The sequence below is a fragment of the Scyliorhinus canicula genome, chromosome 14 (genome assembly GCF_902713615.1).
Source record: "Scyliorhinus canicula chromosome 14, sScyCan1.1, whole genome shotgun sequence".
In the NCBI taxonomy this organism is placed as follows: Eukaryota; Metazoa; Chordata; class Chondrichthyes; order Carcharhiniformes; family Scyliorhinidae; genus Scyliorhinus; species Scyliorhinus canicula.
The window spans coordinates 95,917,378-95,930,947 of NC_052159.1; the positions used below are offsets into that span (position 1 = coordinate 95,917,378).

A 13,570-nucleotide genomic window follows, 5' to 3' on the forward strand; every position below is an offset into this window, starting at 1 on the left:
CCGAAACACTTACTATCTGTTTTGATATTTCTAGCTGGCTTTCTCTTACACTCTAATTTCTCCCTCCTTATTACTTTTAAATTTATACTTGGCTGATTTTTAAAATCTGTCCAAATTTCTGACCGACCAATGATCTTTGCAGTATTGTACACTTTTCGTTCCAATTTGAGTTTATCTTTAACTTCCTTTGTTAGCTACGGATGGTGCATCCTTTTCCTAGGATCTCCCGTTCTCAATGGGATAGCTCTTTGCTGAATATTATGGAATATCTTATTAAATGCCTGCCACGGTTTCTCTACTGTCCTGTCTTTTAACCTATTTTCCCAGTTCATTTTAGTTAAATCTGTCCTCATATGCTTGCAATTGTATTTAAGTTGAAAACACTAGTTTTAGACACATACTTCTCACCCTTCTCTCCCTCATACGGAATATGAAATTCAACCATGTTATCACATCTACCTAAAAATTCCTTTATTATAAGATCAGTAATGAAATATGCCTCATTGCACACTACCAAGTCCAGGATAGCCTGCTCTCTGATTGGCTCCAGAATGTGCTGCTCCAAGAAACTGTCCCAAAAACTACACACCACCAGGTCTAAGACAGCCTGCTCTCGGATTGACATAGACATAGAACATACAATGCAGGAGACCATTCGGCCCATCGAGTCTGCACTTCCAGCCTACCCCCGTAACCCAATAATCCCTCCAAACCTTTTTTTTTAGTCACTAAGGGCAATTTATCATGGTCAATCCACCTAACCTGCACATCTTTAGACCGTGGGAGGAAACCGGAGTACCCAGAGGAAACCCACACAATCACAGGGAGAACGTGCAAACTCCGCACAGATAGTGACCCAGTGGGGAATCGAACCTGGGACCCTGGCGCTATGAAGCCACAGTGCTATCCACTTGTGTTACCGTGCTGCCCTGAATTTGGCTTAGAATTTGCTGCTACAAGAAACTGCCCCAAAAACACAATGAACTAACTTTCCAGGTTACCATTATGGATCTGATTTGTCCAATCTATGTTATTAAAATTACCCATGATTATTGCAATATCTTTCTCACAACTCCCCATTATTTCTTCCTGTATATCTCATCTTAAACTGTAGTTGCCAGGAGGCCTAAAAGCTATTCCCACAAGCAACTTTTTACCTTTGCTATTTCGTATCTCTACCCAAACTGATTATACATCATGACCTTTAGTAAAAAGGCAGGGAGGAATTTACCAGATTTCACTCCGGCAGGATATTCAGGTCCCACCAATGTCGTACGGGTTTCCCGGCGACAAAGGGTGATGTCAAAGGGAATTCCGTAGACAACGGCAGGACCAGCAAATCCCGCTGGTGGGCCGCCTCCAAAAAATCCGCAGCAGTTTCATCTGTAAATCCCGTCCGTAAGCGCACTCCATTGTACTAATGTCATATTTAATTAACAGAGCTACCCCACCACATTTTCCTAGCTTTGTGTCCTCCTGAATGTCAAGGAGCCTTGAATATTCAGGTCCCAACCTTGGTCACCTTGCAGTCCTGTCTCTGTGATGGCTACCATGCCACACATATTTATTTCTATTTGATCAAACAATTCATCCATTTTGTTACAAATGCTATTAGCATTCCGATGCGGAGCATTTAGTCCGGTCTTTTTACTATTTTTGTAACTCTGGTCTTATTGCTGCCACACTCTTTTGTACATTCTCTCCCTTCTTATTACACTTACTATTGTTACCCTTATTGCTACCTCACTCTCTTGCCTGTCCTTTCCTTCTAATTTACCACATCTTTCTTCACGTGATCTCTCCCTCACTGCTTCATTCCCACCAACCAGGCTGAGTCAAATGTTACTCTGATAAAGATGATAAATTATCCTTACAGGAGTTTCAATTTTGCTAATCCAAATTAGCAATTTTGCCTGGCATGTATATGCAATAGATAACAGTGGGAAAAACATAAAGGCATTAACATTGGCATTAGATATGGTCAGTGATGGTATATAATAAGAGTATAAATATCACAATACATTGCCTTCTTATTACTTTCACAATAATTAGATTTCAGTATATCTAAATAATCTGCACTGCCGCAATCTGATCCATGATATTGGGCACAAACATTTCCATTTCTGTCTCAGAAATCACTATTTCAAAAGAATAATAATAATCTTTATCAGTGTCACAAGTAGGCTTACATTAACACTGCAATGAAGTTACTGTGAAAATCCCCTAATCGCCACATTCCGGCACCTGTTCGGGTACACTAAGGGAGAATTCAGAATATGTCCAATTCACCTAACAAACGCGTCTTTCAGGACGTATGGGAGGAAACGGGAGCACCCGGAGGAACCCACACAGGCACAGAGAGAACATGCAGACTCCGCACAGACAGTGACCCAAGCGGGAATCGAACCTGGGACCCTGGCGCTGTGAAGCAACAGTGTTACCGTGCTGCAGAGCTAATGAAAGGTACTGAAAAGTACGTTGTTTCTACATTAACATTCCTACCAGATTTCCTTTCCGCTGCAAAAATCCATAATCAAGTACAATTCCACAAATGCTGGCAATTATCCCTTACTTTATCCTTGTAGCTATTTTTCATGTAGGAACCTAGATGATGACTATTCACAGACTAACTGTCAGGAGCATCGCAACAAAGTCTTATCCTGAACCCAACGAAGGTCCAGACACAAATCACTGGACATACCCCAACTGGTCTAGAGATGCTGAAACCAATTGTACAGCTCCAACTACCACTCCAGCTTGGATCAGCTACTCAAGAGACGGAGAATCAAATCTGGCATTGATTGACTGTATGGCTTCGCTGCATATTTCATTTATCAATTGAGTCAAAGGGGTGTTTAAGATTGCATTTTTAACCTCATGAAACTGTCCATCCTAGCTGTAATTTCACAGATCTGTCACTCAGTTGAATGTAACCAAAGTCAGAAATTCAAGTAGTGGGTGCAAATACTGGAAACTCAAAATGTTATCCAGATTACCCATTTATGTTAATACAGTCAATTAAGTGCATTGTGTTCATAGAAGTAACTGTGTGTGGGGGGAGGGGGGGAAATCAAGATATTCGACTGATATGCTTAAGTACTATGAAATTAAATGGGATACACCTTTTTGATAAAAGTTTTAATTACACATCTCACATTTTATCAAGGCATTTAATTTCAAAATAAATTTTAAAATAAAATACAAATGAATCATGTTATCTTTTCACGTTATTTACACTGTATATTTGATTTTCTTGTTCCATGTACAGATATAAAAACCCATCAAACTAGTCAAGTCACAGGGTATCAAATGATTTACCGCAAGGTTGGTTTTCATTAATATGGGGGTTGTTTATGTTAAAGCATGGAACAATTTTTCGATTCATGATCAGCTGCAGGGATGAAGTTTCCTCCACTCCACACTTGCTGAATGTCACTCATTTATGATTGGCAATCATGTATTTTATTTAAACCTGTGAACTAACATCTCAACAGTCCAAGAAAGTTATCCAATGAGTAACAACCCATACAGGACAAGAGGTTTCAGGTTTGATCTTTGGTCTCTAAAGCAGGCATTGTCAAACTCGGGGGCACAACCCGCGGGGGCGGGTGTCGGGAGGGTCGCGGAGCTGTCTGTCGCTGCGCTCCCGATCGCGCAAATCTGCACACAACAGCCGTAGCAGCCGGCTGTTAAGAACGCCGGCTGCAAGCGGCCTTCAAAATGGCCGTGAAAATGTAAAGAAAATTTGGCTGCACTGTGCATGCGTGCCAGATCATCAGCGAGCATGCACAAAACTATGCGCGTGCGTGCCAATGATCGGGCACGCATGCGCAGTGCGGCCGCTTTTTTTTAAAAAAACAGTCGCAGCGTTTTGTTTTACAAGTTCGGGGGGGGTTTATTAATTTTATTCATTTATTTTCTTCATTTAATTTTTTTTTTTCATTTATTTTATTCATTTTAGTTTTTTTATACAAGTTCGGGGGGGGGGTTCTATTTGATAAAATCTTACAGGAAAAAAATGCAGAACTTTGGACAGTTGGAGACTCCATACTTTCCGACACTGGAAGACTTCACCTTCATTTAACAGGTTCCATTGGAGGAGCGTGTACAAGGACCAAAGGGACCCAAAACCATTTCCTCCATTATTGGCAGCAGCAAACAAGGTAAGAGAAAATGGTGGGTCACGCAGGTCGGCCGGGTTGGCTCCCGAAAGTTGGCCGGTTGGTAAAAATGGGTCCCCGGAAAAAAAGTTTGAAGAACACTGCTCTAAAGGGTTAACTGTTCTTAGCCAGCACAGCAGAATGGACAATATAACTGAATGTAAGAAAAGCTTGCATTTATATAACAGGCACTATGATTACTGGAGGGTGATTGGCATCTGTGGAATCAGACCCTGGGAACACCTCAAAGCCTTCTAGAAAACATGGGGAGAAAAGAAAATCAGCAAGCAAGTATTCCTAGGAATTAAATTAATTGGGATCTATTTTATTATGTATTATTCTTAGAAATAAACACAGCTTTATATTTGTGATCTGTGTCACAGTTGTCACTCCTAGCAAGTTCAGCTTCCCAATGCTGAAAGCTCAGCTTAACCCTGGCAAAGCAGTGCCAGTGTGATCTTGCCCATTTTCCATGCTAACCACTCTTTCAGCTCGAGTACAACTGCCAATCTAATATTAATTAAAACAATGACCAACTTTGTGGTCGAGGCCCATTGTCCACCACAATCTGGTCTGGGACTGCCCAAGCAAAGTTCACGCTGGAACAAGCAAAAGAGGAAACTCTGAGCTGGTTTCAAAGCTGGGGCATAGGGATGAAGAAGCAAAATGTAATAATTCAGTACAAATCAGATATTTCAACTGAGGTAGCAACCAAACATTTGTCAAAAACTGAATAAGCCAGCCGCTAAAAACTTAGAATAGAGCATGTTTCAAACACATGAACACTTTGGTAACATTGATAAACTCTGCAATCTTTCGTTTTGTGATTTATGTGACCTGACTTAAAATCCGTGCAAGTGAATGGGTTTCCAATGAGTTAAAATCTTATTAGGTAACTTGAACCTCAAATAAATTACATCGCATATAATACGTTCCATACTGTATGTAACAGACTATCGGCTATATTAGTCAATTAGTAATGGTGTCAAACATGGGACTTTTTACATGGACCTGGTGGAAGGGGGGGCACAGTGGAAATTAACAGGTATAAGCCAGAATTAAGTTGCAATCAATGAATTGTCTTCAGGGCGCAATGGAAATCCTCTGACCACTGGCAGTGCTCCACTACCAACATCCAGCTCAGTAGCTTTCAATTTAACCCAACAAAAATAACATACAACATTCATCGCCTCCAGTATTTTTTCAGAACTTGGTACAAATTTCTTTCAGCCTTATCACCTTTATTATGTCGAAAATGTTCATCTTTGCCCTGGAAAGATCTACTACAGAAATAGTTGTTTGACTACAGTACAAGTTAGTTAGTTTTCTAATCACCTTCATTTTCAAGCTATAAAAATACATTCACTTTCATCTTAATTGACTGGTAGATACAAAGATATGCACAGGTGCTATATCTCTCTTAAACCAAAATGAAACTTCCCTCTTTTGTCTTTAAAAATAATAATATACCTGGGCCGTTAGTAATTAGGTGCTTCACGATTTTGCTTTAATTTACTTGTTTATTTGTAATCTTTAGTTTTCATGACATGAAATTTTCAGGGAAAAATGCACAATAATAAGGCATTTAATTGAAATACTATGCCAACAGGAAAAGCTTTAGAAATTGGACATCAATGCAAGCACAACATCCCTGAAAATTACCTTGAAATATATTGGCCTGGATTTTGCAGTCAACAGTGAAGGAATGGCACCTGTTGTTTATTTCGCTTGCACTTGTCCACAGGCTTTCCTATGGGCCTTTGTGCTGGAACTTGCTGTGATTAGTGAGCCAAAACAGCACAGTACATACAGGGAATTTGGGCTTTTGTAAGCAGGCAAGCAACTGTGTATTCCTTAACCCATTAGACTGAAAGATCCATACTGGGACATAGGACTGGATTTTCAATGCAGGGATTCAACACCTGGATGAATTCTGGGTCCCAATCCTACGTCCAAGCTGCGTCGCTCTCAATACACAATGTTAAATGTAAATGGCCTGATTGGCCAGGAGGCGAGGTCAGACATGCTGTTAGGCAATTTGGACATTCTGAATTCACCCTCAGTATACCCGAGCAGGCTCCCGAATGTGGCGACTAGGGGCTTTTCACAGTAACTGCATTGCAGTGTTAACGTAGATGTGCCACATGCCCCCCTGGAGGCAGGAGTTGCCTGCCTGGCACCAGTGACAAAGGCCAGCGGTAGTCATGTTGGGGGCTGCCACTGTCTTGCTGATTTGAGTAAGCACAGTATGGGAGCACAATGGTAGAACTGTTGCTTCACAGCGCCAGGGTCCCAGGTTCGATTCCCGGCTTGGGTCACTGTCTGTGTGGCGTCTGCATGCTCTCCCTGTGTCTGCATGGGTTCCCTCCGGGTGCTCCGGTTTCCTCCCACAAGTCCCGAAAGACGTGCTGTTAGACAATTTGGACATTCTGAATTCTCCCTCAGTGTACCCGAACAGATGCCTGAATGTGGCGACTAGGGGATTTTCACAGTAACTTCATTGCAGTGTTAACGTAAGCCCACTTGTGACAATAAAGATTATTATTATAAGCAGCTCCTTAGATGTTAGAACAAGGCAGACAGTGGCCTTGCTTGACAAGGTAGTACCAGCAATCCTACTGGTGCTAATTGGCCCACAGGTTTGTCTCAAAAACCTTCAAAGAAATTTATTTAGTCCCATGACAGCTGTTTACAAATATGCACAAGACTGTACGGGCTTGCTAGAAAATTTTTTGGATATTGCATTCTGTTCCTGACAGGCCTCATAAGCAGCTCTTTAAGCATCCTAAGTGGCCGGTAATTGGCAACGAGCTTGTTCTCCGTTCTCTCCGCCCCAGGGCTCTTTGAGAATTGGAAACTGTCCCAGAGACTTTGCAATTTTCAAACTCCACTCGCACTGGGTCCCAATTAAATGTAAAACCGTGTATCGAAAGCAAAATAATAGAGGGAAAGAAAGTTGTGATTAAGAGAGATAAAAACAAAAAAATTAGTAAGGTTGTTTCGTAGTACCTCACACCATTCAAAATAATTTCTGGGAAATGGATCATCTATCATGTTGGTGCCATAACTTCACACTGTACTAGGTAATTCAATGCTGCGTCTCTTGCTGAAGTAATATTACAGCAAAACTTCTCGAAGGGCCGGGAACTCAAAGAGCACTTTCTTGGTCTGCGCAGTTATGGTCGCTGTACGTTGCTGTCCAATTTATTCTTTGGCCACACTATCATTTTTACCACAATATCCAAGTTAATGTTAAGCATGTGATTAAAGCCGAATAAATTACACAAAGTAATTAAAGTGACACAAACTATTTTCTGGTAAGTAAATATAGTACATTTAGGCTCTGAATTCATAGAATGGGGGGGGGGGGGGAATGTACTGTTCACAGACTAATACTTTCTTAATGGTTAATTTAGAATATAGGAACATTTGATAAAGGCTTGCTGAATAATTTAGAGAAACAGTGTCCTAATTGGTTATTTGAGGTCTGATTCAAATCCACCTCAATCTTGGGTTAAAGAACTGTTAACAATCTCTTTTTGACTGAAAATGTTTTAAGTTCAGCAGAAATTCTGCAAAGTAAAACTATTCTAATGAAAAAGCCATTGAAACCAGATTAAATAGGTGGTGTTCTTTTTTCAGAGTATCAATTCTGATTTTTCAAATGACTTTCTTTTAAAATTGGATACAAGCTTACAACAAAACTATCCTGGCATTCAAACACTCCCCACAAAATGCCAACTAGAGAATGGTAGGTGAAAGTTGAGTGAGAGTCAACCTATTTTCTCTTTTCAGATGCTGATGGTCTTGCTACATGAAACCAAGTCATTATTCTCTGTATAATCTGAAAGGGTCAGACTGGCTCAGTTAGTAGCAGGCTCAGATCAGGGTCAGGAGTTTGCAACCTCAAGCCTTGTTCTTCCAGTATATAATCTAAACTAATACTTTGTGGTGCCCTGAAACAACGCAATGTTTCTCGCAGTGTTGTCTTTCAGATGAGACATTAAATTGCGGCTGTCTGCCTGTTGAGATAAATGCAAAAATCTCATGATACTATTTGACAAGCAGGGGATTGTTCTGGTCAACATTCCTCCAGTGCCAAAAACAGATGAACTGATTATTGTTGTGTGAAAATGAGTTGTCATTTTGTTACACAAGATAAATGACTTCAAAAGTAATACACTAGATGTGAAGTGTATGGTACAGCCCAAAGATGCTATAATAAATACAAATTATTTATTTTCTTCATATTTTCGAGCAATAAAGCAAACGCTGCCCACCAATTACAGCAATTAACAACTCATTAACAGTTCTTGCTATCAAAGATAGTTCAGGAGTTTAAAATTATATCTACTACACGCCTTATGTCATTGTATGTTCAAATGCAGCTAACGACTATATTTTTAAACTCAGGCATTTGTTAGAATCAGGCAGTATGGCATTTGATTCAGTTATCTCAGCTTCATTACCCTTTCACCCAGAATGATACCAAAACTTAAAGGGCCAAATTATGAGCACAAGTTGCCAAATTTTGGTTTATATTCCCTTGAGTTCTGAATGTTGTGCATGTTCAAGGTCTTTAAAATTATGAAGGGATTCAATTGAGTAGATACAGAGAAACAATTTTCTCTGATGGAAAATCCAAAACAAAGGAGCAAAATCTCAGAATTAGAGCTCACCCATTTATGTGTAAAATCAGCAAACACTGTAGACATAAAGATCAGTGGAAATCTGGAAATCCGTTCCCCTCAAAAGGCAGTGGGTGCTGAGTCAATAGAAAGTTTTATGATTGAGAGTGTTCAGTTTGAGAGATTCAATGGTCCACAAGAGTTCCTTTTATTATATATTCATGTATTATCCCACCTTTACTGTTATTAAGTCACCTCGCATGGTCTGGTAAAACACACATTTTTCCTTTTAAAGAAAATCCACGTCACAGAACTTTTGCTCACTATCTGGATAATAATGAATTAGATTCCTTTGACACCAGAGTCTTCATCCTTCTTTTATCATTAAGTTGTCCAAAGATGAGTCCTATATATAATTGTAATAAACATTTACAAAGTGTACATCTATACAATGTATCATTCAGACTTAAATTAAGTGCAACGTTGAGTCTTAATTTTTCACACTTTAACCACTCAAAATGTCCTTCAGTAAAATAGTTTTGTTTTCCCAAGATTGCTTTTTGTCTGGAGAGTAGTTTGTGCAAAAGAATGCAAAATTAAAATCCTGACAGTTCTATCACAAGTGATGGTAAGTGGTGATGGCAATTTGAAAGGGTGGGCTAAGATATCACACAGGTGTATTGTTACAATATGAAAGAATGTTCACTTAAGTATGATTTTTCTTACACAGTACAGATCCCATGCCCTCAATAAATCATGTGTCAACATTAGGTAAATCTACAGAAATGTAATTATTGTACTTCTTTAGTTCTCTCTTATATACGTTCATGTTTATTCCTAAATACCATTTTCCTGTTTTATAATCTCATACTTGCAGAACTATTTGTTTTATGAAAAAATTGTGTCAATAAACAACTTTTTGAAAAAGTGATTTTAACTGGTAATAAGGATACAAAAACAAACAGTTGGCATTGAGTTTAAGGCCGTAATTCAATCTCAATGTCACACTGAAGTTTATAATCTGCTAAAGCTTCAACTTCACAGTTTGAGATGTCATCACAATTGCTTGAGTGAATTACAGCTTGTAACTATTTATATAAATATGATATAAATATATAAATACACACAAAGTACAAGTGTACAGTCAGGGTATTTGTCTCACATTTGGGCAATGAGTAACTAATCCATGCTGAGTAGTTACTGAATTGATCTATTATCTATACTCTAACCAATCTCAGCCAGAGTACAACAGGAACACTACAAATAGCCTCAGAACCCCTGAGTTATGCCAGGAGGACTCACCAGGATTCCTATTCAATAGCCAGAAAAGCCTGCTGGAAATATGCACAGGTGGGCATCAGAAAAGAACAGAATGAGATGTAGATATATGCCCGCATTACTGCCAGATAGCCTGCTGAGCTCAAATAAATAATGAACATTTGGATAATATATAGAGCACAACTACACCTGTGGAGCCATTCTCCTGTTAGAAACCAGCACTTTCAGAAGGAGGGGACAAGGGGGAAAATACATTTTTAAAAAACGAAACGTACAATCTCAGAATGTCTTTTTCACAAAACTGTGTCTCAAACAGCCTATGTGCCAATGTCAACAAGTTTTGGTACTGGTGATATGCTGTACATTTAGGGTTCAGTTGACTAAGCAACTTTTCTTTCATATTTATGAACACTGACAGATAGCATTGCGTAAGGTGTAAAGCATAACGAAGAAACATACTTTGGGCAACATACATCAATCCAAAGCCTGAGAATTATATAACTGCCTTTGATCTCCTAATTGACATTCTGTATAACACGCACACAGTTACTGTTATTCAACAAATAAAAATATACAGATAAAAACATCAAACTTGTTTAAATCCAAAATCCAAATAAGTCCTATCCTAATGTTTACAACCACTAAAGAAGCAGGTGCAATTTATTGGCCAATTCATAAGTTTTGAGTGAGCACATTCAATTTATCGATCACATGTCTGCTCGGCTGTTTCTTCCAATGGGATGTGGGGGTCATTCAATTCAGTACAGACAGGCTTTTTGAAAGTATACACTAAAGACTGAACCCTCCACACAGGTCACTGCTTATTATTTCACAAAACAGATTAGGGAGTCAATAGACCGGGCCTCTTTAATGTATTTAAACTTCCACAAGTCCTACCAAAGAAATATGGTTACAATACTGTGGCACAGGCCATTTTGAGGTGGGACAGCCTTTTTGACCCTTACAATGGACATTTTTTAACATTAAACTAAACTGACAATTTGCTCTTTGGAATTTCACATAAATCATGTTAAGTAACGTCTGTCAACAGGCAGGGGGAAAAACCGAAAAGAGGTTTAGGAAACACTTTCCAAAGTCTAACTGCACATTTTTTTAAAAACATATGCAGATCCAATTGTTTTGAATAAAAACAACCAAAGCAATAACAAAGGGGATTCCAAATAGATCAACACAAGGTTCCTTCAACACAAGATAGGTGAAGGGAGTAAATGAAGCAAACTTACAGCGATCAGGGTGAGATTCCTGTGTTCACTGGGTGCGTTAGGTCCTGGGGGCTGCTCACTGTCGCAGTTTTTGGTGGCCCGGCTGCTTTCGTGTTGTTGCTGCTGCTGCTTGGCTTTGGGGGTCTTCTTGCTGCGTGTTTCCAGGTACTTCTGGTGCAGGGCGAGTTTGTCCCTTCGCTCCTGCTCGATGCGCTGCGGCTGGTTCTGCTCGTAGCGGACCTGGCAGACTGCGTGGTGCCGGCGGCAGAGCTCGATCCGCTGCCTCAACCTCTCCACGATCGCGCTGTGCTTCGGGTTTGGGGGCATGTTATAATCCCCCATCCTAACCTCCCGGCACACAATGTTGACAAGTTTTTCCTCCTCCCCCCCAAAAAAAAACAACTGCTTTTTCCTCCCCCGCGATGTAGCTTCTTTTATTTTCCCAAAAGGTTTGCAGTATATCTTTTTAAAAAGTCTTGGGTTCCCTTTTGTTTGGGTCGAATCAAAATCTTGACAAAAACACTCTGCATCATTCAATCCAGCTCCATCAAAGATGACTGAACCCCATCTTTTCCTCCTGAGTGACTGTAATATTCCTTCAGACAATCAAAGTGGTGGCAGCGGCCCCTTTAATGCTCCCACGGATACTTTCTCTTTCTCTATTTCTCCACACACACACACAACACACCGCAAGATCTGTTTGGACCTCTTGTTCACACGATCCTCTAATCTCGTCCCGACCAACAAGAGAGAGAGAGAGAGGGGGGGGGGGACTACTCGACAAGAGAGAAAAAAAACTGAGGGGAGGAAGGAGGAGGTGGGAGGGAAAGGAAAAGAAAAGACACAACAACACGCACACACACAAAAAGTCTTCAGAGAAAGCAGGTCGCGCTGAAACTTGGGAAGTTGCTCCCGATGGCAGGCGGAATCGAACCGGGGACGTCTGTGCCGCCGCTCCCGGCCATCCAGATGCGGGAGGTTTTTTTTGTGTGGTGGGGGAAGGAATCTGCGGATAAGCTTTTTTTTTGTGTGGGCTGAGCGCGCGAGAAGAAAGCAGCAGGAGCCCGGCGCTCTGTCTCTTCGCAATGTGTCTGCCACTGGGCGCTCAGGAGCTGCTCGCTCACTCACTGACTGACTGGCTCAGTGTGTGTAAGAGAGGGAGAGGGCGCTTCCCTCCCAACACTAGCGGAATGATACCGCCACTGCCTGAGTAAACAAGGGAAGGGAAAGGAAAATAAAACCACAGACTCCAAACAGCAAACAAAATGGGCGAAAGGGTATTTTTAAATATATATATGTGTGTGTGAGTGAGAGGAGGGGACAGACAGATTCATTGAAAAGAAAAGTAAACCTCTACAAAGTGGCAGCTTCATGCATGGAGAGCTAGCTTCTCGGGTTTCAGACAGTGATTCTTCCAGCTCTCCTTTCACCATTAAGTTTCTTGAGAATTTTTTGCGTAGATTTGTCAACAGGGAAACTTTTTTTTTAATGCTTTCTTTTCTCTGGAAGCAATTTAATTTAAACTCCGTCCCCTTCAATTAAAGATTGTTTACTCTCAGTTATTTATATTTTTTACACAGTTGGAGAAATACATGAAGACACATGTCTTGAGACATTTGAAATCCCGGCGTGTAATAGGAATATATATGCCTCGTATTAAAATTAAGGCTTCACTGATTTAACTACATGTGTTTGTTTAAAAAATAATAAAATGAAGTGTAATTTTTTTGGACAAAACTCCCTTTGGCCATTTTTTTATTCCTATGCTACAACAACCCATTCTCCTATTCCGACACAGCCGCTGGCGATCCAGGACGTGACAGCCAATGGAAGATGTGTGTCAACAACCCAGTGTGATAGATGACCAGCCACCCCCTCAGTGAGGAAGCAGCTTCTCCTCTTAACTACAACAGCCAATTCTATATCACAACTCATCGTGTGGGGGAATGACACACAAACACCTGTGCCCTTTCCAGTCTGTGCACTGGTACAGCAATATGAATTACTTTTACTTTACACTAATATACTCTGCTGTGTACTCTTCACATTAAAAATCTTAATATACATCACAGATATTGTGATAGCTTGATATGCATTTGCACTGCAAGCTTAACATGAGCATGAAGTGATTTCATTTTTGCATTAGAACTCAACTGGTAATGTTAACCTGGTATCACGGTAGCACAGTGGGTAGCACTGTTGCTTCACACTCCTGGGTCCCAGGTTCCCAGCTTGGGTCACTGTGGAGTCTGCATGTTCTCCCCATGTCTGCGTGGGTTTC

General features: G+C 40.4%; 1 protein-coding gene across 1 annotated transcript in view; it reads right to left on the reverse strand.

Moving 5' to 3' along the window:
* zmp:0000001236 (mastermind-like protein 2) overlaps positions 1–12,440 on the reverse strand; it is a 461,039-nt gene extending 448,599 nt beyond the window's left edge. Inside the window, exon 1 of the mRNA XM_038818326.1 lies at positions 11,311–12,440. Within this exon, the coding sequence (XP_038674254.1) occupies positions 11,311–11,631 (321 nt within the window). The 5' untranslated portion in view covers positions 11,632–12,440. The remainder of the gene's footprint in view (positions 1–11,310) is intronic.
* Positions 12,441–13,570: the final 1,130 nt, after the last annotated feature.